The 25,905-nt window shown below is 35.9% G+C and overlaps 1 protein-coding gene across 3 annotated transcripts in view; it reads right to left on the bottom strand.

Moving 5' to 3' along the window:
* Window positions 1-25,905, bottom strand: part of STXBP5 (syntaxin binding protein 5) — a 125,113-nt gene that overhangs the window by 7,704 nt on the left and 91,504 nt on the right. The window contains exons 19-25 of one of the 3 annotated variants that reach the window (XM_037156812.2): window positions 20,439-20,504; window positions 14,595-14,654; window positions 14,446-14,493; window positions 10,398-10,448; window positions 4,748-4,987; window positions 3,435-3,804; window positions 2,986-3,151 (exon numbers count right to left, since the gene is read on the bottom strand). In XM_037156812.2, the coding sequence (XP_037012707.2) occupies window positions 2,986-3,151; window positions 3,435-3,804; window positions 4,748-4,987; window positions 10,398-10,448; window positions 14,446-14,493; window positions 14,595-14,654; window positions 20,439-20,504 (1,001 nt within the window). The remainder of the gene's footprint in view (window positions 1-2,985; window positions 3,152-3,434; window positions 3,805-4,747; window positions 4,988-10,397; window positions 10,449-14,445; window positions 14,494-14,594; window positions 14,655-20,438; window positions 20,505-25,905) is intronic. The other 2 variants (XM_037156813.2, XM_037156814.2) reach the window with 2 other exon arrangements.

Genomic DNA, 25,905 nt, shown 5'->3' with positions numbered 1-25,905 from the left:
ATTTCCAAGATTGCTTTGAAGAGCTTTAGAGGCAAAATAAAAGTATACTGAGGCTGTGGGGTTGCATTTCTGCCCAAAGAAGAGCAGTAGCCACTATACAAAACACACACACAGTCTAGGTTCCCAGTGCCAGTCCTGCTGTACTCTGGCATTACATTATACTGGAGCTAAAGTTTTGTTTGTTTGTTTGTTTTTAGTTTCTTCCTGAGGGCTGGACTAAAGAAGTTCAGAAACAGAACTAGTATTATTTCTTCCTAAAATGTTTATAGAATTCACTAGTGAAGTTATCTGGGCCTGAAATATTCTTTGCCAAGGTTCCTAACCTCAATTTCTGTTACTCCAATAGACACAGTAGGTGATCTTCAGGTGATCTGTTTTTCCAATAGATCTTCAGGTGATCTGTTTTTTCTTAGTGAGCTTTGGTCACGTGGGTCTCAGAGGAAATCTGTCCATTTGTATTTACAATCTACTTTTTAAGTTTATTGGTATACTTCCATTTTAATATTTGTAGAATCTATAGCAAGGTCACTTCAATCATTCCTGACACTGGTGATTTGTAACTTCTCTTTATAATCAGTCTGACTTGAGATCAATTTTATTGGTTTCAGAGATCAAGCTTTCAGTTTCACTGATTTTTTCTACTGTTTCTGTTTTCAACTCAATGATTCCACTTAAATATTATTTTTCTTTATTCTGCCGGCTTTGAGTTTAACTTGTTCTTCATTTTCTATTTCTTAAGGTGGAATCTGAGGTACTGGATTTGATGAGAATTTCTTTTCTAATATGTTTTAGTGTTATGAATTTGGTAAGTTTAAATACTCAGTTTTTCTTCTATTGCTATACTTTCAAGTTACCTAATCTTTTCTTCTACACTAGATACTCCGTTATAATTCCACCCAACATATTCTTCATTTCAAACACTGTTTTTCATCCCTAGATGTTCAATTTTGGTCTTTTAGAGCTTTCATTCTTTTTTGAACACAAAGAATACAGTTATAACTGTTTTAATGTTCTTCTGGACTAACTCTAACATCTGTGTCAGTTCTGGCTTTGTTTCTACTGATTGCTTATTCTTCTCTAATGGTCTTGCTGTCCTGTCTCCTTGCAGGTAATCTGACTGGATGCCAGACATTTACCTTGCTGCGTGCTAGATATTTTTTATTTCTTCAGAGTTATCTTGGGCTTTATTCTTGGATACCAGAAAATAATTTGATTCTTTTGGGTCTTGCTTTGAGCTTTGTTAGGTAGGTCTGAGGCCATTCTCAGTTTTGAGGTTAATTATTCCTCACTAGAGAGCCCAACACTTTTTTTTCACTAATATATATCCAGCTGCTCAGCAGAAAATTCGAAGAACAAGTACTTTCTGTTGGTGAGCACAGCTGTGGGAGTAGCTCTCCCTAACACTGTGGAAACAACTTCTGTGCTTGCAACACACGCAAATAAGCGTGTATGAAAAGTAAACATATTGAGATCTAACTTGTTCCTAGGAAACTCATAGCCACTGTAAAACCAAGAAAATCAGAGGAAAGGTATAAGCAATCATATAACCATACAAAACTTTTTCAAAAGTACTTTTCAGCCCTGGCTGGTGTAGCTCAGTAGGCCTGTGAACCAAAGGGTTGCTGGTTCAATTCCCAGTCAGGACACATGCCTGGGTTGCAGGCCAGTTCCCAGCAGGCGATGCACAAGAGGCAATCATACACTGATGTTTCTCTTCCTTTCTCCTTCCCTTCCCCTCTAAAGATAAATAAATATAATCTTTTAAAAAAGTACTTTTCATAAACATAACCTTGAGCTATAAAGTTAACGTAAATAACTGAACAAAGATTTGTAAGAAGTATACAAATATTCATATTTTTGAGATTTTAAAAAGTGGACATTTTGGAAATACATTTCCATTCCTAGTCTCATCTATGTATACACGATAAAACCCATAACACTGTAAGAAATGTTTAAATGGAACAAAAGAATCTCTGTCCTCAGAGCCAACACGCTGTCCCCATCATATCACACACTAATGTCCTGGCTTTATCCGCCAACCCTTCAGTTGTCTGCCACAGGCAAGATTCCCTCTCACTGTGTTCCATTCAGTGAAGCACTTGGACCCCCAGCCATCTAGGGAGCCAAGGACCTTGGTGGTTTACCCAGTTCCTTTTTGGAGCAGGCTGAGTAACAGCCATCAGAAGACATTTAGGTTCTCATCCCTGGAACCTATAAATATTACCTTGCAATATCTGATTTAACCTGATACAGATTCGATGGAAGTATTTTACCATGGGGAAATTATCCTGGATTATTTTGAGTAGATGAGTCCTAAATCCAATTGCAAGTGTCCTTTTACAAGAGACAGGCAGAATGGGATCTGACACACAGAGAAGAGGAGGTGGCAGTGTGACCAGGGAGGCAGAGGGTGAGGGACACAACCACAAGTCAAGGACCGTCCGCAGCTACGAGAAGACGGAAGAAACAAGGCACAGACTCTCCTTTAGAGCCTCTGAAGGGAGCACCGCCCTGCCAAGACCTTGATCTTGGCTCAGTGAAAATTACTTTACATTCCTGGCTTCCAGAAGTTTGAAAGAATACATTTATTTGAAAGGATAAATTAATGTTGTTTTTAGCCATCAAGTTTATGATGGTCTGGTACATCAGCCTCAGACCTAACACACTTAGAAATCATTTGTATTCCTCGGCCTGGCTGCTGGGAGGAGCACCGCTCCCAGCCCTGGCACCAGGGACACTCCCTCGCATCCTCTGACCCTTCCGGGTGGTTCCTTCCCCGGCCAGAGAGCCCACAGCCACAGCGCTGCTGAAGAGTGCTCCACTGAGTATTCGTGGGGGGCCTCTGCAGACCTCCCGAGTTCTCCCTCTGTCACTCTGTTCAAGAACTCTGAACTCCCGACTGACTGGGTTTTGGATGGACATTATAAAGGACCACAGAAAATACACTGACCCTGAAGAAACTGTAGGGATTGTTTTGTTGTTTACCTGAAGGTTTTCACAGGTCTCCTGGCTGTAAGTGAGTCTCTGGATCTCCGTAGGTGAAACGAGATACAGCGCTTGTCCATTGTTGGTGAAGCAGAACGTTCTGGCTATCCGCATGTTTGTAAGAGGCAAGTAGTACACATCCAACAGGGGCCTCAGACTTGGCAAACTTGAGAAAAAAGGGAAAAACTTGTTAAGGATAAACAAGGTAGGCCTTCATCTTAAATTACTACAGAAGGAAAAATGCAGGGCCCTATGAACCTCATGATTTAGTGCACTTGGGTGGGAGAGAAAACTGACTCGTATTCCTCATGTAGGTGCTCACCATTGACTTTAAAGCTGAATTCTCAGTTTATGAGACTGTACACAAATAATTTATTTCAAAATTAATGTAATTCTTTCATGTGTTTTGAGGGAGGAAATGCTGTGCTTGAAAAAACTCTAACTCTTACCTGAAAGTCATAATATGTCCATTGGCACAAAAACAGGCGAGGCAGATACTGTTATTCAACGCCACGACATCTCCCCGAAGAACAAATGAGGTCTCTGTAATGTTCTGCTTGTAAGCACAGTTCTGAGTTGGCAGTGAGATTACTTTTGCTTGCTTTTCAGAACAGATCACCGCATACTGGTTTTCACTCATTTCCTGAGAAGAGGAAGGGGACACAGAGACCGGCCGCCTTTTCTTCAGCTTCTCCTTTTCATCCTTCTCTTCCGCAATGTTGTGTTCTCGCCAGGATTCGTATGCAGGTGGCACTAAGCAGCCTGTGGTGTCTAGGAAAGCCATTCTCAAGATCGCCCCTTTTAACCTCAATATAGTACCTACAATGTGTAAATTTAACAGATAACAAATATGTTAATCCACATAGTAAATGTGTTGATTCCAACTCGATGCAAAACAGATACTCAAAATATGCACAAAATGTACACTAAGCTGAAACTGTTTACTGGCTTACTGACAGGACCTAAACTTCAGATATTTGAATCTGGAAAAAGATAGCAATATCATGTGTCCCAAATAGGTAAGTGCCACCAAACAGATAAACGTGTATCATCTCGACTATGTCTTTGCTCACACCTGGCAAATGTACTACCAGCAAGTGCGAGAGCACGGAGATGGCATGGAGAGCTGCGCCGCCCGAACCGCAGCCACCAGCCTCCTGTGGCCGCAGAGCAGCTGGAGCGGGGGCCCCGCCGCACTGCGGCTCCGAGAGTAAAACACGTACCGGCCCGAAGCCTTAGCACAGACAGAACTAAAAGTAAAGTAGCTCGGTAATTTAAAAATGCTGACCCCACGCTGAAATGAAATGCATTTTGAATATATTAGACCAAATGCAGAGTTACTAACTTTTTAAAAATGGCTAGGAGAAAACTGAAAATTCTGTATGTGGCTCACACTGCATTGTGAATGGACAGCAAGTGATCCACAGGGCCAATGAGGAAAAAATCCACATATTTCTGAACATTACTTCAAAAATCATAATTCCCTTTTAAACTATTAACCAGTAAATGTCAAATACATTCAAGGTATTATTTTGGTCAACTTATAAGTCTTAATTTAGGTGTGATATTTCTTTACTTTTTTTATTTAATGGGACTACCTTCCACTACCATGTATTCCTTTATTTAAAACATAAAACTGTAAAATCTCCATTTAGTTGACATTTTAGAATTCTTAGGTTCATTCCAAAGTGAAGGGCAAAGGCTTCTGCTGCGTTGTGGTAAATGAAACCTCCAGCGTCAGGGCGGCGCAGAGCGTACGCACCACTCGGAGACACGATCACTGGCTGCAGGAGTCTCTGCTCTCCTCCTGGGGGAAGGTTCAGGGCAATGACAAGCACAGTTCCTAAGGTGGTGCCAACCCACAAACACGGGGAAGGAGACGAGTCTGCCTTTCGTGTGAAAGTTTCACAGAAATGAAGAGCAGAGATCGCTTCTCGAGTTTCTTTATCAATGCTGGTTACGCTCGAACTCCGGGATCGGCTGAAGGAATTGTCTTTTACATCTAAAATGATTTGAAATGTGAGATTGCTTGTTACAAAATATCACTTTTTTTGGTTTGGTATACATTTAGCTAAACAATATGCAAAAAGACAATATCTGTAACATTTAATTTTAATCTTTTAATTGGAAAAGCAATGTACTTTTATGCCAATACTTTTTCCTTTGCATAATTATATAAAATGTAAACAGACAAATCCACTTCTCATAACTGAGCTGGGTGCATCCTAGTGAATTTTCAGATTTGTGATCTTTAGGTTTTTAGTGCAGCTCCGTGCTGGTAATACTGGCTGCTTTTCCAATCTCAGCTCTTACACCTTCTTTTCTCATGGTGTTCTTTCTTCCTTTGGTAACACAATTTCATAATTTGGTAGAACTAAAAAAGTGTGGGTATCTTCCATTTTCTACATTTAAAAATGCATTTAGAAGTACTCTGCTTCTACTTTCAAATTTACTGTATGATGCACTTTTCCCCCCAAATCTGCTGGCATGAAAGCCTTTAACCTATAAAAACTTAGCTTTCATTTTTCTTGAATGCCATTTTCACTGCACTCCACACTCATCTAAGGTATTTTTCGTCACAATGTGTAACTCGTATCGGGTATGCTCCCTGCTCCCAGTCTGCCTGAGATGACAGAGACATTGGTACATTATACTGGGAAACCCTCGTTGCTTTCAGCTACAGTCTTGTGGCCAATTTCAAGTCTGCCTCAAGCCCTGGCCTCTTATCTCTTGGAATTGCATTTTGATATGTTTATGGCAAATTTTGTTGTTGTCTCACTATGCAAAATCAAAACACGTCATTTCCCCAAGGCTCTAAGTTCTTCTGATAGTACTTTTTATATCAATGACACAGCAGTCCTCCCAGGGAACAACATGAGTCGCAGTTTTGGTTCTCCCCTTTCCCTATACATCTACACTTGACGGGAAGCCACACCCTAAACTGTGTTGCCCATGGTCTCTTTCTTTCCATAACCGAGTAAGTCCCAGACCCTAAATTCAGGCCTCCATTACCACTCATATAGACAATCGCACAACTCCCAAGTAACTTCCCCACCTTTGCTGTCACTGTTACAACACAACTCAAATAGCACAATGTACAGTTGCCATTCTATTATTTCTATTTTAAAAACACTCTGTGGTTCCTCTCTATTGTTCATGCCTATAACCTTATTCAAGTTTTTAAGGCTCTCCACAAAGTATCTATCTTCCAATGCTGCTCTGCTTTAGTTCATTGTGGGAAAGAAACCCAGCCAGCCAGTGTTCTCCCAACACATCCAGCACGTACCTGCTTTTGGGCTTTTGCTTGTGACTGGATCCCTTGCCTCACCCTTTTCTTGACCTACCAAGACTGTGCTTAGACTCCATCTCAAGTAATGCCATCTTTATGAAGTTTATCCTGACTCTCAAAACCATACAGTTTTTCTTCTGAATCACAGTGTCTTTTTTTATCTCTTCCATGGCATTAATAGTTCTCTAGTTCTACAGAACATGGCACTTGTCCTATAACTACTTCTAAATTGTCTTAGGCCTCACTCTAAAGTAATATTGTTTCCTACGTAAGAGCTGTAACATTTTGATGTCCTAAATATAAAAATATTAAATAAATACTTGCTGAACACAGATCTAAAGTTGAAAGTATTTATACCCGTTCATTTCTGCTTCACCAATGAGATATATTAAAATTTCTAAAAGTTCTACTGTTCACATATAATAAACCATTCCTCAAATCATATGCTATAGTGCTATAGTCCACTTCTAATGCTATAGTGAAATAAATAACTTCATAATGTCATGAAAAAAAAGCATGTTAAAATTCTAAGTATTGTATTAAATAAAAGATATAACTGAATCCTACTTATGCCCCCAAAAGCTTTTTATAATCAAATTTAATTATAGATTGAAAAACATACATATCCCCAAATAATTATATACAACAATGTTGATTATAGCCTCTGAAAACAATAAAGCTACTAATTATGTAACAGCATAAGACACTTCTATAGTTTCTAAAATTGCATCTTTTTTTTTTTTTTTGCCTGAGATGGTACTTCCTGTTACAGATTATTACACAGTAGTAAAGAACTATTTACTGGAAATAAAACAATTTTCCATAAGCAAAAGCTAAGAGTTTGTGATATGATACTCATTTAAAATACTAACTCTTTATAGTTCCCAAAGTTATTTTAATAACAGAACTTCTAAATTTATTTTGTAATAATAAAAATCTGTTCATTAGCTTAATAAAACATACACATAAAAATGAATCAATATATATTTTTAGTTGTGATCTAGTAATAAAAATGGAAATCAGTGATGTAAGAAAACTTGATAATATAAATTTCAGTGTAAATTAACTTATGTGAACACTCATTACTGATAATTATTCAAATTACAATAGATGATTCACAACAATCTATACTGCAGATGTTAATTCATAGGCCAAATAATGTTTTAATTAGTTAATTTAAACATATAAATTCATCAACTACAAATATATGCTTATTATATGGCTTCGATTTAAAAATTAGATTATCAAAGAAATTCCCAAAGCTAGATCAAATGGAAAAATGAAGTGAATCAGAATCAACTTTGAACTTATAGACTGCTTATTTTATCTGCCTAGAACTGTTTTAAAATGAGTTAGAATTTCTAACAGTTCATGAATTACAACTTCTCCTGACAGCTATTAAGTTACATGCTATGGCTTAAATTTTAGAAATCGGGCAAGATAAGCACATGGGATAGAAATTTAATTTTAGTAATAACAGCAGAAACGGAAATAGCAAGGCCCGCCACATGTTATACACTGTAGTAACAGTTACCATTTTACCGAATCCACATAGTGTTTCTCATTTTATTGAATGCACAAAACAACTCTGAAAAGTTGTATCGTCACAATTTAAGAAATAATACAACAGAGGCTCAGACAGGTTAAATGACCTGCCTGGGATACGAAACTAGTTAATGGAAGAGTTAGGATTTGTGCCCATATACCCCAGTCTAGAACTTTCTGCGAGATAGACAAAGGGTTAGTCACATCATGGACAGTGTGAGTGGAGGGTTTTGGTTACTACTGGGTTCAGTCTTTACACACACACACACACACACACACACACACACGCGCGCGCGCGCAAAACACCTTGATGAGTGGTCTTTCCAACAGACTGAAACTCAGCTAAAATTTGTCATCAATGCCTCGACCCACTGCTAGCTGATACAATGTGTCATAAAACCATTGCTCTCATGTTACTCCTGGGATGCCCAGAACATCCTACACATACACAGCCTCCTGTCCTCCTCACAAAGAGCCTAACACAAAAAAACTGAATCCCCAAATCAAAACATAATGCGAGCAGGTGTACTTGGTCAGAATAAAAACTAGGACAAAGACGAATTCACATCCAAGTATGTAACCGGTCGATGTCCTGCCTCCTGTGGCAGACACCTAGACACCTGAAGAGTAACATCAGAAGTCTAACAGTATCACCCATGGCTCCTGCGTTCTGGGCCATGGGATCTGGAAAGGCGAGGTCACAAAGTGTACTGTGGCACAATTTCCCTGTGAGCAAAGGTGGTTCCTACTCACAGAAGCTTTCGGAGCTGCAGGACAGTCCACTGGCCTCACCTGCTTCAGCAGTATCTCGCACTTTGATCCTACCAACAGAGCTGCTTTTCACCATTAGCGCCCCAGCCAATGTCAACAATGACCAGCTAAGAATCTTTATCAAAATATAGTTCAGCAATGCAATGACTTGAAGGCAAACTACTTAGAAAACATGGAGGCTGTTTCAAGGCACATATCAATCAAAGTTATCATTGGCTTAGGGAATTTACATAGCACATATCCTCAAACATAATCTAAAGATGACCTATCAAAGCACTGAGTATATACTTTGATTAAATTATTTATAAAACAGAGTGTTCTTCTAAAAATGATTGATATTTTTACTAATTTTTAAAGTATTTGCCCTGGCTGGTGTGGCTCAGTGGACTGGGTGCTGGCCTGCGAACCAAAGGGTCACCTGTTCGATTCCCAGTCAGGGCACATGCCGGGTCTCCAGCAGGGGGAGCTCAAGTGGCAACCACACATTGATGTTTCCCTCTCCTCCTTTCCCCTCCAGAAAAATAAATAAAATCATAAAAAAATAAGTAAAAGTATTTGTACATGTGTTTTCTTCATTTTTAAGATACTAAAGATATAAAACCATTTTAACTAGTAGTATTTCATGTTATTGAAATTTTAGGCCTCTGAGAATCTGATGAAAACTCTGGAAAAAGATGTATATATACTGTACAAGCTTCAGTTACAGCTGAATACATCTTTCATTTTTACACTGAAGGAACTATAGTTTTCAAAACATGTTATCGTGTGTTCTAGGATTAACTCATGTTCCCTAAACACCAGTGTTACTACAGATTGCTACTAGATTGTTCTTCCTCTGTTCAGGGATGGAACCCTTTATTAATGACAGCAGAAGATACTATGCCTACTCATAATCACGTGCTTTCTATCAGTATAACTGATGGAAGACTATGATTGAGGAAAGCTAAAATTAGTGTGGTGGAACTGGCCAATATTTAACTTTGTATTATGCATAAAAAGAGAGTTAAGGGATCTAGAGAATAGTGGGAAGATGAGATGGGTGAGCAAATGCTAGGGAGAAAATCTAGTTATTTCTAAGACAAAGATGCATAAAATCATCCTTATGGTCATACTTCTTATTCAATTAAAAGCAATAGAGATTTTGGAGATAAAAATGTGTTTAAAAAGCAGCTATGCTTTAAATATTTATTACATAAAATCTTTTTATCTTTATTGAAATCTCACTTGTCCCTATCCTGGCATATCAGGGAGATGTTTTTAAGCTGCACGTAAAGCAAAAGGAACGTGTGAATACATTCACTCTACTTTCCTAATAATGGACTAGTTGTACAGAAGGTGCTGTATAAAAAGAAGCATTTCTCAACTTATTATCAACAGAAAGTAATGATTCTTTGATATGAGTTATTATAATACAAAACACTAGTAATTTATTTTGAAAATATCAAATTCTTATAAAGTAAATTTATAAATTGTAGAGTTCAAAAGTTTTCAGATGGGTAAATGTGATATAATAACTGTTAATAGAAAATAACCAGAAATTGCACAAATCTTAATCTTGTACTAAATTTTGTTTAGATATAAGTTTGAAAGGGCTGAGGAAATGTAGTATTTTGATTTGCTTACTTTTATAAATATCTTTCATAATTTATAGATGGCATTCTATAGGCTATTAATCCTTAAAATCTTAGTCATTTTAAACTTAGTTTCTAATGAAAATCTAGTCTATGCTAATTTTAAATCTTCTGATTTCCTTGTCTTCCCATTAAAGGGAGTTTAACTAGTATGGATTTTTATTTACTTTACTTACCTAAGTCAGGCTTTAGGTCAGTAGGCAAGCTTAACTTCCTTGACATCTTTGCTGAAAAATAAAATGCATTTTTAAACTTCTGAACAATCTTTGATTCATACTTATTAATACCAACTGCTCTTGAAGACAGAGGTGAATGTTTATTACTAAATCTAGATGCTAGGGTAGTTAAAATGATCAATGATATTAGGGGTGGAAAGTAAATCCTACTTTCAACTTTTTAATAAGTATACACTTACTTGCTGTAATATCTTTTTGTGGTTGAAGCTCTTATTTCAACAAGGGAGGCTTTTATACTCTGTTAACTATTTCTTAGACTCAAAGGAGAGAAGAGAGGTCATTTCTCAGGAGAAAGATGTGGCAGATAAGGACATCAGAGGCAACAGACTGTGTTTGGGTAAGGAATGTAATAAAACCACTCCGTCTCCTCATCTTCATAGCTAGTGAATTCATTATTTTTAAGTTAATCTCTAGAATGTAGGACAAATCTATAGCTACAATCAAATTAAGGTATTTGATTACATTATAAAATCATTTAGCTCAACCATTTCTTGATGTAAGTTAACAGCTGTTTTTATGTTTCCGTGGAAACCCAAAAACAAAGCCATGCTCAATTTAAAATTGTGATATTTACAAAAATGTAAACTACAGTATTTTGATGTTTTACTTAGTATTAGAATTATAATAAAAAACTTGTATATAAACCTATTGAAATTCGCTTTTCATCCTCAAAATCAGTTATTGCCTTCATCTAGTAAGTGATTTAAAGTTAGGAGTTGTTTAACTCTTATCTATTAGATTAGTGCCAGTGCATGTGAATAGAATAGTGCTTCCTACATGAAATTTTGAAAAAGCATTTGTTAATACGTGAATGTGTGTGTCCAGTTAAATTCTGCGCTGTGAGGAGGTATTTGAAGCACAGACCCTGCCAGTCCCTAAAGGCGCCATGTAATCAAAGTACAGAACTCCCGCATCTGAGAAACGACAGACCCGGTGTTAGAAAAGAGGCAGCAGGCAAACTCTGAAGAGGTGGGGAAATCAGGTTTTCGTTTCTAAGCTTCACTATTAAGAAGGAAAAACAGCACTGGGTCAAATACATGAATCAGTCTTTTTCCCATTTTCATTCTGACTTAATCAATCTCATTTAGAAAGTAAAATGTAATAGAAAACTAAAATAGCCAAATGAAATCTGCGGTTCATTGATCTCATATAAATGGTTGTTATTGTATGTAATATTCCATTCTGCTAAAATTAGAAGACATTATATGCCCAAACCATATTCTAAAATACAACATTAAACATTTTTGAAAGATTTCAGATTTTCAGCAAATATCATAGGTACAATGGACATAATCTGATAATGTCTATATAATGTACATGTTATGTGATGTAGAAAAATCAGTCTGGTACAGTCTAAAGATACTGTCTTAGAATCAGATGATGTGATTGCCTCTCTCCACCTGATCATGCTGTCGTTTGTCAAACTTGAATGTGTACATCAATCAGCTGAGGACCCAGTTAAATGAGACTCTGATTCTGTACTCCCGGGCTAGTGCCGGGGATTCTGCACTTCTAACCAACTCCCAGAGAATGCTGACGCTGGTCTGTGGCCCTCATGTAGACAGCGAGCTCCTTAAACTAACACACCTTCAGACAGAAACCAATACTAATCCACCAACCCTGTATGTATGCACATTAAGTCCACAAAAACATGTGTACAAACTTCAATAACTAGTTTATCAATGTAGAAGTGTAAAGTATAGTGACTAGGACTGAATCTGGAATCAGATCAACACTAAGTAGAAGAAACTATGGGACAAAGTTTAAGAGCCAAGACATTCTGTCAGCATTTTACACAAGGGGGTTCTTTTAACAGTGCCAGCCTAGCAGGTTCTAGGGTTACTTCTTGTACCTTATTAGGCCACTGCAGAACTGCCTAAAGCTGAAGCTATAAATGTTTGCAGAGTGAGGAAGAGAGAGATGGTGACTTTGTGAGGTTCGGGGTACTTCCGAGCAGGTACGAAATTGGATGATGGGAAACAGTGAGCTCAGAATGCCCAAGGAGACTTTGTACTTTTGACACCACTGGCTTCATACGGAAAACAAATCTTGACAGAAAGGTCTTCAGGATTTTTTCCCCAGTGCTTCACTGACATTTTATGTTTTTTCTCACTAACATATTTTATGGTAAGTCTTATTACAAAACTAGACATTAATGCAGGGAGATAAACTATGTCTTTTTTTAAGCTGCAGAAACCTTAGTCTAAAGTGGGGCAGTCTCCATTAGAATGCAGAACACATTAGAAGTGAGCTTTCTTCTGGGGACCTCTGGACAGATCTTGGGATTAAAAAGACACTGAAAGATTCCAACCAAAAATAAACTGTATGTAAATAAGAAGATATAACAGTGGGTTTTGAAGGTAAAAAATAATTATGTATAATTGTGTAACTAACAAAGTTTGAAAACTGAATAAAGTTAACATGTCTCCGAATAAATGTAACTATAAAAACTGGATTGACAAAAAGAAAAACTTGCTAATAACATAAAATTAAAGCAAGACTGTTATCAAAGAATTATACTTCCAATAATGTTCTCAGTTCTATGAAATATGTTAAGTGACATCTTTCAAATATTCATGCTACATTCTATTAAAAATATAGAAAAATATGAAAGGTAGTCATTATATTTAACAAATAAAACATAACCTCAAGATCGAAAAATCTGACAGAGAAATTATTCCAAAAATTTAATTATGTACTAAATTGTTTTCATGGAAGGTAGAATTCCTATGTAACTAAATTATATAAGTTCTAAAGTCTATGTAGGAAAGTCCCTTCTAACTTTTTACATTATATAACAGTAAAGTAACTTCTAAAGTATTATTAAGATAAAATACAAGGAAAATTTGTTGAGAAAGTGTTATGCTACAGTACTAGTACATAATTAATTAAAGTGATTTAACTATTACCAACTGATTCACTAAAACCCCACAAATATGAAGAGGTAAATAATTAATTTTCCATAAATGAAGAGCCCTCTGCCCCAGAATAAACCACTTCACTTTAAAAGAGACCAGAGGTGCCAAGTCAGCCAACATTAATACGACTAAACAGGGTTCAATTTACAACATGCAGACAACGTGGATACTACTGACACTTCTAAGAATTTTTACAATTTAATTTTACTATATAGTAAACTTTGTCAGCTGAGACAAAGTAAGTCAATTCCAGCTGTCTAGAAATTCATCCAATTTCATACAATTCAAAGAATGTGGTGGGAATTTGGGGGAAAATAAATAACAGTATAACAAAAAGTTTGGATTGAAACCAAAGATTAAATTTGTTCTCTTTTCAAATACACTGTTTCTCAAGCCTTTGAAAGTTTTCAGGGAATATTCAAATTTTTATGACCAAAACCACTAATTTAACTGTGTTCCCAAAGTTTAATTATATATTTCATCTACCATTTCTGTACTTTGTTAACCTTGGAGTAACTCATTTCAAAGCTATTCATAAAAACAAAAAGATTAACATAGAGTCTTCTCCACTGCTCATTTTTACTTGGTGGGAGAAGGGGCCATCCTAGAAAATTCCATTTAACTCAAGGCCAGTGCAGATTATAGACTAAAAGAGTGAATCTTTTAGAGAAGCATTTCCTTGAAATGTACGATCTTGGTAACAGAAGGAAGATGAAGTAAGGTAGAAGAAAATATAAATAAAACTGTAAAGGAAAAAAATTTCAAAGATGGGAGTATAAAGTTGTACTTATTCATGGCATAAATTGAACCCTGCTTTATTTTAACATAAAGCAAAAATAAAAATAGAACAATTCACACTGTAAGTCAGAGGAAGAACTGCAACCCCAATTTTACCAATTCTTAATAATTATTGCCCAATGAGTTCAGAAGAAACACAGCCCAAGAGATTGTTTAGCATAGGAATAACAAATTAATATATATAAATGCAATGCATCAGATAATTTTTTGGTATGGAGTTAGCATTGCATAGAGCAAGGATTAGAAACAAAATAGAAATTTCTATTTCCTACCTATATCACTGGCTACCATCTTGGAAAACTTTCTGCTTTTGGTCTTCACTGAAAACAACATTTTGATATAAAATGTCAAAATCTATTCAAAGTAAACTAAATGAATTAAACATAATTAAAAGAAACACTTTAAAATAAAGATACTATACCCTTTTCTATAAAATTATTCATTTTTTGTTCATCATCCGAATTATGTGGTGATGAAGAACCTACACAAATGAAGACAACGGAACAGGCAGTCAGTCAGTCACCAACACGGGGCTGTCATAGGGATCAGCACAGACAACAATCTGATAACTTCTGGAACAAGCCCCCCACCTCCGGCCACAAGTCCATAGTCAACGAGAATTCGTGGAGAACCACAGTGAGAACAGCAGGCAGTAGTGCGCTCCGTTCCATGCTAGAACAATCCCTGGTACACAAATATTAACTCGATCTACAATGGGTTTTATAAGTTACAACCCGTGGGCAAAATTTTGGTAGTATTATTTGTTAGAGAATAGAGAAAAATATAACTAGAGGTTAACACTTTCTGAGGAAAAAAGGTAAAAATTCTTGGTATTAGTTAACTGAATAATGTTTATCTAGTAGAACTAAGAATCCTGTACAAGTGCTACACCGGGAAAACTGATTTTAGTGTCAGCTTTCGAGATACAAACTTCAAAATAATAAAGAAATTCTATTTATAACCTTAGAGACCTTTAAAATATTGAGCTTAATACTTACAGTTTTAGCTATATTCAAATATTTATTTAAGTTTATAAGGTAAGAAACACTTTCAGATGTGACTTCTGATTATTTTTATAATTATAATTTTATTTGTCACTTTTTTGAAAAGGTGTTTCTAATTTTTCATAGTATTTCACTTTAACATCTTTTATTATAAATAATATCTTAAGTAGTATTATAATGGACTTTTATTAGAATTAAACTATTTTTTATAGTGCAGTTAAAATGTTATCTCATCCATTAAACGTTTCAAACTCAACATAAATCACTTCTCCTTCTTTGATTTCTCCTAACATGTTACCTGTATTCTTCTCTTATGATGTTAATCACTTAATACCTTACATTTTAAGTTTACAAACACCTGACCTTCCCCACTGGACCGAACTTCCAAGAAGCTGGCCACCAGCTGATCTGTCTCTGCATCACCTCTGCACTCAGGGCAATGCTGCACCTGCAGAAATCACTACGTAAACATTTGCCAAAAGAATAAAGTTTTCTACTATCAGCCAATCTCAAACATAATGGGCACAAGAAGAGGTTTTTCTGGTTTTTTTTCCCTTTTTTATCTCAGTGAAAGCAACAGGCCATAACAAGGTCAAAATGTGACCCCCCTTTGTGCCACAGAGCTGTACCTGCTTTCTTTGGTAGGTAAACAACACCCTCGAGGTGTCTCTGCACAGACCAAGTAGGACTTGCCAACATGGGCAGCATTTGATTGCTTTATAATAGTCTTAAAAGATTACTCTTTAAAACTAAGTAATTCTTCTTAAATAGCATTTATAGATCCTCATAAATCCTACATAAAAATCACATGAGTAACAGTAAGCTCAATAACATTTTCAGGACTAAAAATAGTATACTTGTTTTTCATATAAATATAAGTCACATTCAAATAAGCTAATGAGTCCCAGCTAGTGTAGCTCAGTGGACTGAGCACAGGCCTGAGAACCAAAGGGTCACCAGTTCAATTCCTAGTCGGGGCACATGCCTGGGTTGCAGGCCGAGTCTCCCTCCAGTTGGGGGCTCATGACAGGCAACCAACCACACACTGATGTTTCTCTCCCTCTCTTCCTCCCTCCCTTCCCCCTCTCTAAAAAAATAAATGAAATATTAAAAAAATAAGATAATGGTTATGATAAGATGCTATATATTTAAAATACCACTGTTCCCTTTGATATTCAATATAGCCACATCAACATACAAAATTTATTAATACATGTTTTATTTCATATATCTAAAAGTAGAATAGTAGCAAGATAACATACCTAAACATAAGTATAAAATTATAAATATGTTTAGCATTTACTACCAAAAATAAACAATGTAAGTAGCCATAATTGTAAAGTTAAAAAGGGGATTTATAGATTTCCTCCCCCCTAACTGAACATGTGTACCACTGCTTATCATAATTATATGACAGCTCATGAAAAAGTTCAAAAAATGCTTTCAGCCCTGGCCAGGTGATTTGGGTACTCAAAGCACCGTCCCAGGCACCAAAAGGTTGTGGGCTTCCATCACCGGTTGGGGCACATGTTCAGATTTTGGGTCAGTCCCTGTCAGGGTACATACAGGAAGCAACTGATCAATGCTCTCTCACATCAACGTATCTCTTTTTCCCTCTCTCTCCCCCTTCCTCTCTAAAATCAATAAAGGATATTCTCAGTTGAGGATAAAAACATGTTTTCAGCATGTCCTACTTGAATATATTTACCAAATTACTGATTAAATAAACACAGAAAATATCTACAGCTTTTTGGTTTTTTTCTAGGGTTCATAGCAACTCCTGAAGGCACCATTTACATCATGGTACATGGGGCTTTTTCAATTTGAAATAACCTAACAATGTTTTTATCACTTTAGCATAAACACACACACATTTTGAATACAGCGCTAAAAAAATTTCCAACATTACTAAAGTGCTCAGTGAAGGAATGTAAAATTTTTTTTAATTTTTAAAGATTTTATTTATTTATCCTTAGAGGGTAAGGGAAGGAGAGAGGGAGAGAAATACCAATGTATGGTTGCTTGTTGTGCGTTCCCTGCTGGGAACTGGCCTGCAACCCAGGCATGTGCCCTGACTGGGAATCAAACCGAGATACTTTGGTTCATAGGCCCGCGCTCAATCCACTGAGCTACACCAGCCAGGGCAGCAATGTAAATTTTTTTAAAAAAATAAAGATCAAACAGAGATGGAATAATTTTCTGTTAACTCAGGATGGCAGAACTAATTTTACATTTCTGAGAGATTGATTTATTTAAAAATAAATGGGAATGACAAAATAGTTTTTAATAGAACTCTAATACTGACTAAACTGTTGAGATCACAAATCTTGATTATGAGATTTAAACCTTTTCGAAAAAGTTTGTCTTCCTTTATATGTATTAGTTTGAGTAAATACATCGGTTTTGATAAAGGACATATTCATCTCTAGAATATTCATCCTCCTCTCAGTCTTCATGAGGAACTCACTTATTCAATGTCCAACCCGCTGTTACATATTTCCTCTTCTCTAACTGATACGAAGTTTTCTATTCACCATACTGGCATTAATAATCTAAAATGGATCATTTAACTATTTATTGGCCTTACTTATTTCCCACTGCACTGTAAAACATACTGGAAGCTTGTACTTTAATTACTGCTTTCTATGGTTTTAATAACATGATCCCCTTGAGGTTCTTCACATTCACCTCAAACTCACCTTACCCAGTTTTCTTTCTGAACACCCTGTATTAGTAGGTTTATATGTGTTGGAGAGAGTAATAATATCTTATTCTTTTAATTCTGTATTACAATGTTAATAGAAACAAAGGCAAGAAGTTACAAATATACAAATAGTAGGACAACTGGCCCATGACGGGCAGCAAAAACGACTGTTAAGGATTTAAAAACAGACAAGCAATGAAGGACACAAGCTGTAACAATACAGTGTCAAAGGGCGGCTTTCCAGAATTCTCCTCTGCGGTTCCTACTGAGTGTCTTAGCAGTGCCGTATGCCTGACAGCTCTCTCTTGCTACCTAAACCATGTTTCAGGCACAACTACTATTTATTAAAGTCTAATTTGTTTCTTGTAAAAGTAGCCTTCCCTGATAGGTAGGAATAGATGTAAGTCTTCAGAGAATGCTTGCATCTTTCACAACATAATCAAGAACTAAATAAACTAAGAGTTTTATACATATAGGTAAGAATGTTGGACTTCTCAATGCTATCTGAGGTCATATAAATTTCTCTATGTTAAAAACGACACTATCTTTTTATATGGACCAAACAGTACATGGACCAAAGTATTTGAAAATGTTGAACAATGTTTGGATTTCTCTAGTATGAAAAAGAGAAAATTTGGAGATTTTTAAATCTTATGTACTTTTTATATTTATATCCTTACATTTAAATATACTTATCTACAATTACCTTTTGCTGGGTTATTCCAAATTGCTAGATATAAACACCTATTGAAAGTTTAGCTTAAGACAAAAAGGAGCATAAATTTACTTGGCCTCAGTGTTGTTAAAATACTTTTGCTGGTCATTTAATATATTAAAGGATCATGTTTCATGTCCAAATTATTCCATTTGGTTATAGTCTTATAATGACAACTGCATTTGCATGGCATTTAGTGAAAGTGAAAAGAACAGAACAGCACTGTATGTAATCAAAGGAAGAGCAGCCATACCTTAAAAACACTGTAACTCTAAATTCCAAATTCGGAAATAACTCTGGTCCTGTAAGATTGGAAATATAATTGCCTGCTCCATATTATTCATTCAGACTTTATTCTATCAATGCTCAGACATAATATCAGGTGCTAATTATGTGATTCCTATAGCTCAATGTTTTTTATTAGTTTAATGTATGAATTTAAATATGAAATTTAAAGATTAAGGAAACCACATGGATGGAACCGGAAAGCTGAGTGAAATAAGCCAGGGGTTGAAAGACAAATACCATATGATCTCACCTTTAACAGGAAGCTAAACAACAAAACAGACAAGCAAGCAAAATAAAAACAAATACACTGAAATAGAGAACAGGGGGGGACAACGACCAGAGAGGAGAGGGGAGGGAATTTAAGAGGAAAAAATGGGAGGGATTAGAGTAACAAGTATGAAGGACACAGGGACAATAACTAAGGGGGGTGGAAATGGAAGGGAGGTGGGGTGCATGGGGAGGGGTGGGCTGGAATGGGAGAAATAAACAGAAAACTGTACTTGAAAAATAACTAAATAAAAATTAAAAAAATAAAGATTAAGGAAACCAGAATTTGGATGTATTTTAAGAAATGGTTAACTTGTGTAATATTGGAAAATGTGATTTTAAAAAGAAAATATTACAGAAGCTTTTAAAGTCCCATGTTATAAAATGCTACACTAAAATATTAGGGAGTAAAGTAGAATGCGCTTCTCAGTACTTTCCATTCTTAAATCTTTCCATTCTGATGTAGCAGAACCAGCTAAGGGTCAGGGTCTGTCTAAGAACAACGTTACCTTATGCTAAGGACAATCTTTCCAGTAGAAAGTTGATGAAAATTCCCACCAGAATGCTTTACTAAATGTGGTAATTAAAATTATGAAGTCAATTTGATTAAAGATTGGCAAGTTTTCAATCCACTGAAAACATAATAAACTCAGAATCCACTTACAGAGACTCAAAAGCTACTAAAAGTTCCTCTAAAATATTTACATATACATATATAAACAGGTTACATAAAGACCAGTATGTAAAAAACAAAAGGACAACTGCTTTAATAGAGCTATAAAATTCTACTAGGTATTACACTGACCACGAAACAAGAACAAATATAGTCTAGAATTACTCTGTCAAGTCACTGTCAGAGGACAATGTTAGGAATCCTTCATGTTTACATGGACATCTTCAAGGGTTACAGTGCCACTCTGCCGAGTGACAGCAGGCATGCCAACAGCAAGGACAAGACTGGAGAGAACTAAGCCATTTGATCCAAAGGTAAGAAGTAAAACATATATTCCCTAAAAAAGTATAACTATTAAAAGCCTAAGTAAATAATTATATGACTCTTAACAGGTAATAGCCATAGATTTTTATCTAGGGCATTTTTTTTTTCACTAAATGAGAAAGCAAAAAAAGATACAGTTATGACTTTAAGAATAAATATGTGACACTAAAGTCCCTTGTAGGTGTGTTTTAAATGCTCGTCTATAACAAAGGAACACTGATACTCTGTGTTGCTTTTTGTAGAAGTATCCTTATTAATGAAACTTATTAGTGAAACAAAACACAAATTACCGGACGTTGGAGACTTGCAGCGATCCTCTGGGACCACAGTCCCTTCACTGATATCACAGAGACCAGCTGAAAAACAGGAACGAAAACCAAATCAACCACGTGTTTATATAAACGCAGTTTTATCCTATCTGCAGTCCACATTTAATGATAGTCCATTACAAAAAAATCCAGAAGATTCAAATACACCTGGCACTGGTACTATGCTCCTTCGTTTTGAGATAGAAACATAAAAAAATTGCTTAAAACACCTCAAACTAATATGGCAGTCATTAATTAAGAAACAGAATTTTCAAGAAATAATTTGCTGTTCTTCAAGGAAAACTAGTCCTGAGGCAAAACTTTGTTTAAAATCAGTAATTTGAAGGGCACATGATATAGTTACTATTGGATTTCTCCTGAGGGAGAATAAACATTGGTAGTAAGTTTGGTGATTGTTACAGCAGAGACCCTCAGCTCCAAGTGATTTCCCCTGTGTATGTGTCAAACACCACTCTTACATATTTTCAGTAATAATTAAAAAAATATTTTGTACCTCCCAATCTGTAATTTTAAAATATTGCACATTACTTATCTTATAAGACGATACCTCTTAAAAACTATCCAATCACATTTTTTTAAGTTCTAGATAAACTCTTCTACATATTTTTGTGAATTATATAAAACTATTCTATTTGATAATATGGCCTAAATTCACACGAGAAAACACAGCAAGATATTTTATGCTGTAGACAAGAATTTAAAAGACATCGCGAAAGTAAACAATTAATATGAATATGAATTTCTTGTTTAAATAAAAATAATTATTGCAAATTCTTCATTTTTTAATATTTTGTTTTATTTTTAGAGGGAAAGGAAGGAAAGGAGAAAGAGTGGGAGAGAAACATCAATGTGTGGTTGCCTCTCATGTGTCCCCTACTAGGGACCTGGCCCGCAACCCAGGCATGTGCCCTGACTGGGAATTGAACTGGCAACCCTTTGCTGCACAGGCCTATGCTCAATCCACTGAGCTACACCAGCCAGGGTGCAAATCTTTAAAAACTACAAAAAACACACCAAAAATTTGATGCAGTTGGGCGACAGACAAAGGGCCACTCATCTGGGCTTCTGAAACAGCCAGGTATCACACAGACCTGCAATTTTCAACCTTTCTCACCTCATGGCACATATAAAGTAATTAGTAAAATTCTGCAGCACACCACAACATGTATTTTTTGCTGATCTGAATGAATCTGGATTCATTCACACTGGATGGTTCTTGTTGTGTTAGCTGTTGTCATTTTTCAATTTGACAACCTAAGGGAGGAAGTCAGTGCCCCTGACTAAATAGTCGGGCACTGCACATTTTAGAAATTCCTGTGGCACACCGACTGAAAATCACTGACACAGATGCACCTGCACGTATGCACATATCTGCTTTTCCATTCATTTCGTAAAAGATATGATGTCACAATGCCTACAGTCTCCAAGAAAACTCTCACAGTAATACTTCCAAGAGAACACTGAATACTGAATTGGGATTATAAAAAGTATTTTCTATTTTGAAATATATAGCATTTGTCTTGATTGGGTAGAAAATTTTTGAATGACAGTTTTCAACATTCATCAAACCAGTGTTTCTGAAAAAAAAAAAAAGGCTAGCTTTTATAGTTTTAAAATGATAGATCAATTATAGGTATGCATTTAATCCCTGACAAAATACTTGTTTGTATAAATGATAGCAAGTCTTTAAATGGTAGCAATATATGGTAACAACCTAAACAACCTAAATATCTGTTGATAAATGCAGGGACCAAGGAAATGTTGTGTGTGCCTACACATACACACACACACACACACACACACACACACAAAATGAAATATCACTAAAAGCAGTGAAATGTTGCCATTTGCAACTATATGGAGGGACCTTGAGGTAAATGAAAGAACAAGATAAAATACCTTATGATCTCAGTTATATGTGAACCAAAAAAACTAAAACAGAACAAAACAGAAACAAAAATAAGCTGAGAGATACTGAAAATAGAGCAGTGGTCACCAGAGGTGAGGGGGCGTGGGGAAGGGACAACTGGGTGAATGGGGTCAAAGGGCACATGCAGTTATAAAATAAGTCACAGAGATGTGTTGTATAGCCGGGTGACTACAGTTACTAATACTGCTTTGCATATTTGAAAGTTGCTCGGAGAGTAGATCTTAAAAAGTCACAAGAAAAATAATTTGTAACTCTAAGATGACTGATGTTAACTAGACTCACTACGGTGATCGTTCACAATGTATACAAATATCAAATCAGTATGTTGTACACCTGAAACTAACATCATGTCAATTATACCTTAATAAAAAAATAAATAGCATAATAGTGATAATGATCTCTAGTGTTACAATGGGCCTAATACTGAAAAAAAATAATTAATTTAGAAAATGTAAGCCTTTTCTATTTTGTAAATTGCTATTAAACACTATAAATATGTACTCTGTGATATAATTCCTTTTCTTAAAAATAGTAAAATTCCAATTTCTTCTCTAGGAAGAAATATATAGGAAGGTAAATTAGAGAATACGATAGACACTCTTTAATCTTTAGGTAGTAAATTACTGAATAAGCTAAAACCCTTTCAATGCCTTCCATCTGACTCAGGGTAAGAGTCCAGCCCTCTGTGCCTGGTTGATGTATACAGTCCTATGACATATGACGGCAGCATGTAGCACGCGACCACGAAATACCTCTCTGACTTTATTTCCACTGCCTTCACCTACTTCCTGACCTCTCCAACTCTGTACTCTAGCCACACTACTCCTCACTGTACCTTGAACTCTCCAGGAAAACTGCTTTGGAGCGAATGTACTTGCTCCTCTCTGCCCGAAATGTTCTTTTCCACAGACATCCTCATGGATCACAGCTCTCTCACTCACTTCCTTTACGCCTTTACTCGAAAGCCACCTGGACACTCTATTTAAAATGTAACACCCATGTAACTGACATTTCAAATCTCCCTCATTTATTTTCCCTTTAGCACTATTATATAACTTACTATCTATTACTTACCAGTATATATTTAATTGTCTATCTTTTCCAGTACAATGAGTTCCATGAGGACAGAGATTTTTGTCCATTTTCTTACCCATACTAGCGCAGAGCACATGTGCTCAGTAAATGTGTCGAATAACTGAATGAATACATGGGAAAGACTTTTGTAGCATTATAATCCATCTTCTCTGACCCTGCCAGACTGCCTTCAACAAATATTCCTAGTGATATAGTTATCTACGCTTTGCCCAAATGTATCCCAACCCAATTAGCTAGCTGGTAATAACCAACCTTTACTAAGTGCTTATTATGTGCCAAATATTGTTCTCGGTGCTTGATTTATTTAATCCCCGCTGCAGCCAGTAAGGTAGACAGATTTGTCTTCATTTTACAAAAGAAACCGAGGCACTGAGTGCTTTGGTTATGTTACACAGTGGGAAGCACATAACTACTTCTAGAGATAGTAAACTTGATTGTCATTGTCAGAGATATACGCCTTCCTTTTCAAATGTTTAAATAGGAGGCTTAATCTACTGTTTAAAATGCTCAACGAGACAGTCATGTGTTAGTGCACATAACACATTCACTGACTGAGCCACACTACATCAAAGTAAGTATCAGGTTATGAACTGGCCCAGGAGGTCCTATGGTTTAATCCAGGGACGGCCACACGTTTTCTGCGAAGGGCCAGATTGGATTTTGGAGCCACTGTCACAACCGCCCCCCTCTAATGTTGTGGCACAAAAGCAACCACAGATGATAAAACATAAGCAAATAAAAATGGTGCTGTTCTCATGAAACTAATCTGCAAAAATGGGCACTGAGCCAGATTTTTGTAAAAGCAGCAGTTTGCTGACTTTCAGTCTAATCAACCTGGAAATCATCAAACTAAACTAGGTGTTTAGGTCACTTCTACCTGTCTAGGTCGTAAAAGGATCAGAAAACTCTTCACCAAATAGTGGCTAACTTGAGGAAATATGTCAACAGGCTGCCGTGGGCCAGTCTGTTAGTTACCAGATTAAAAAAGTAGCATTAATCTCACTACAACTTACTTCTAGTAATTTACTGCTGACTCCTACTGATATCTCTATTGTCAATATGCACATAAGGCATCAGATACTTAGCAAATCACTCTAGAATTTTGAATAATTTATACATCAAATTTACTGATTTATAAAACATCTGACTTTCATTACATTGGGAGTACTATTCAAATCCTCTTCACAAATTTTCTCAATATCTTTTTATTATTGCTTGATCTGCCTTACTTATATAATTTAGCTTAGACTTTCATTTCTATTATTTTTTATACTTTTGAGAGAGAAAAATAATTCTTATTAATGGAGACTTGAGAAACAAAGTCATTTATTTCTACATTTTGTTTTTTAATTACCATTTCAAATCATCCTAAAATGGTGTCCTAATCCTTCCTGAACTGTATTTCCACTGTAAACTAACATTTTGCTGTATTTCACATTTTGGGGAAATTAGCCTGAATTCAGTATAGTACTTATTCAACTATCAACATTTTTATTCACTCTTGATTGTATCACATATTGCTTTTTTTAAAAAAATATTTTATTTATTTATTTTCAGAGAGAGGGGAAGGGAAGGAGAAAGAGAGAGAGAAACATCAATGTGTGGTTGCCTCTCATGTGTTCCCACACTGGGAACTGGCCTGCAACCCAGGCATGTGCCCTGACTGGGAATTGAACCGCAATTCTTTGGTTCACAGGCCCGTGCTCAGTCCACTGAGCTACACCAGCCAGGGCTGTATCACATATTTCTTATACAGTATTATTTTTCCCTATAATACACACACCCACACACAAAAATTTAACTGGTAGGTACTATTAGGCTCCACAGCTACTTCTCTTTTTCTATTTTATTGGCAATATTGAACCCACTTGAAAGTACCTGCAATTGTAGAGTCAAAACTTCATTATTGAGCCACCTCTCCATAATTTTTGAAAATACCTTTCCTGAAGTCTAGATAGAATTAGATACGGCCAGCTAATTACCTACATTATAATTATCAACTTCTAAGACTAAGTAACCACATTTTCTTATGTGTCTATCATGTTCACATCGCTAAAAAGATCTTATTTGGGTTTTAGAACTATATTCAGAACAAAAATTTTCCGTTTATGCCCTTCATGGAGGGAAGAAGTAAGTGGCCAGCAAAACTAGACATATATTAACACATTTTACTTACATTAGAATTAATACTTCTAGCAACATATAGGGAGTTGAAACACTTCATCACTACTTGTCCCTGTGACAGTTTCATAAATGTTATTACGAAGATACTATATTCTAGTCAATAGTTCAATTGTATTTTAATATAGCTATGAAACAGTTAGACAATAATGTTTTATCATATAAACTAATTTCATAAGTGGCAACTTCTTACAAAGGTATATAATCATCTATTGGTAACAA

This window comes from Artibeus jamaicensis, unplaced genomic scaffold (genome assembly GCF_021234435.1).
Source record: "Artibeus jamaicensis isolate MK-2021 breed Jamaican fruit bat unplaced genomic scaffold, CSHL_Jam_final contig_3176, whole genome shotgun sequence".
NCBI lineage: Eukaryota > Metazoa > Chordata > Mammalia > Chiroptera > Phyllostomidae > Artibeus > Artibeus jamaicensis.
Note: the sequence above shows the minus strand (reverse complement) of the source record. Positions and strands in the feature narration are given on the sequence as shown.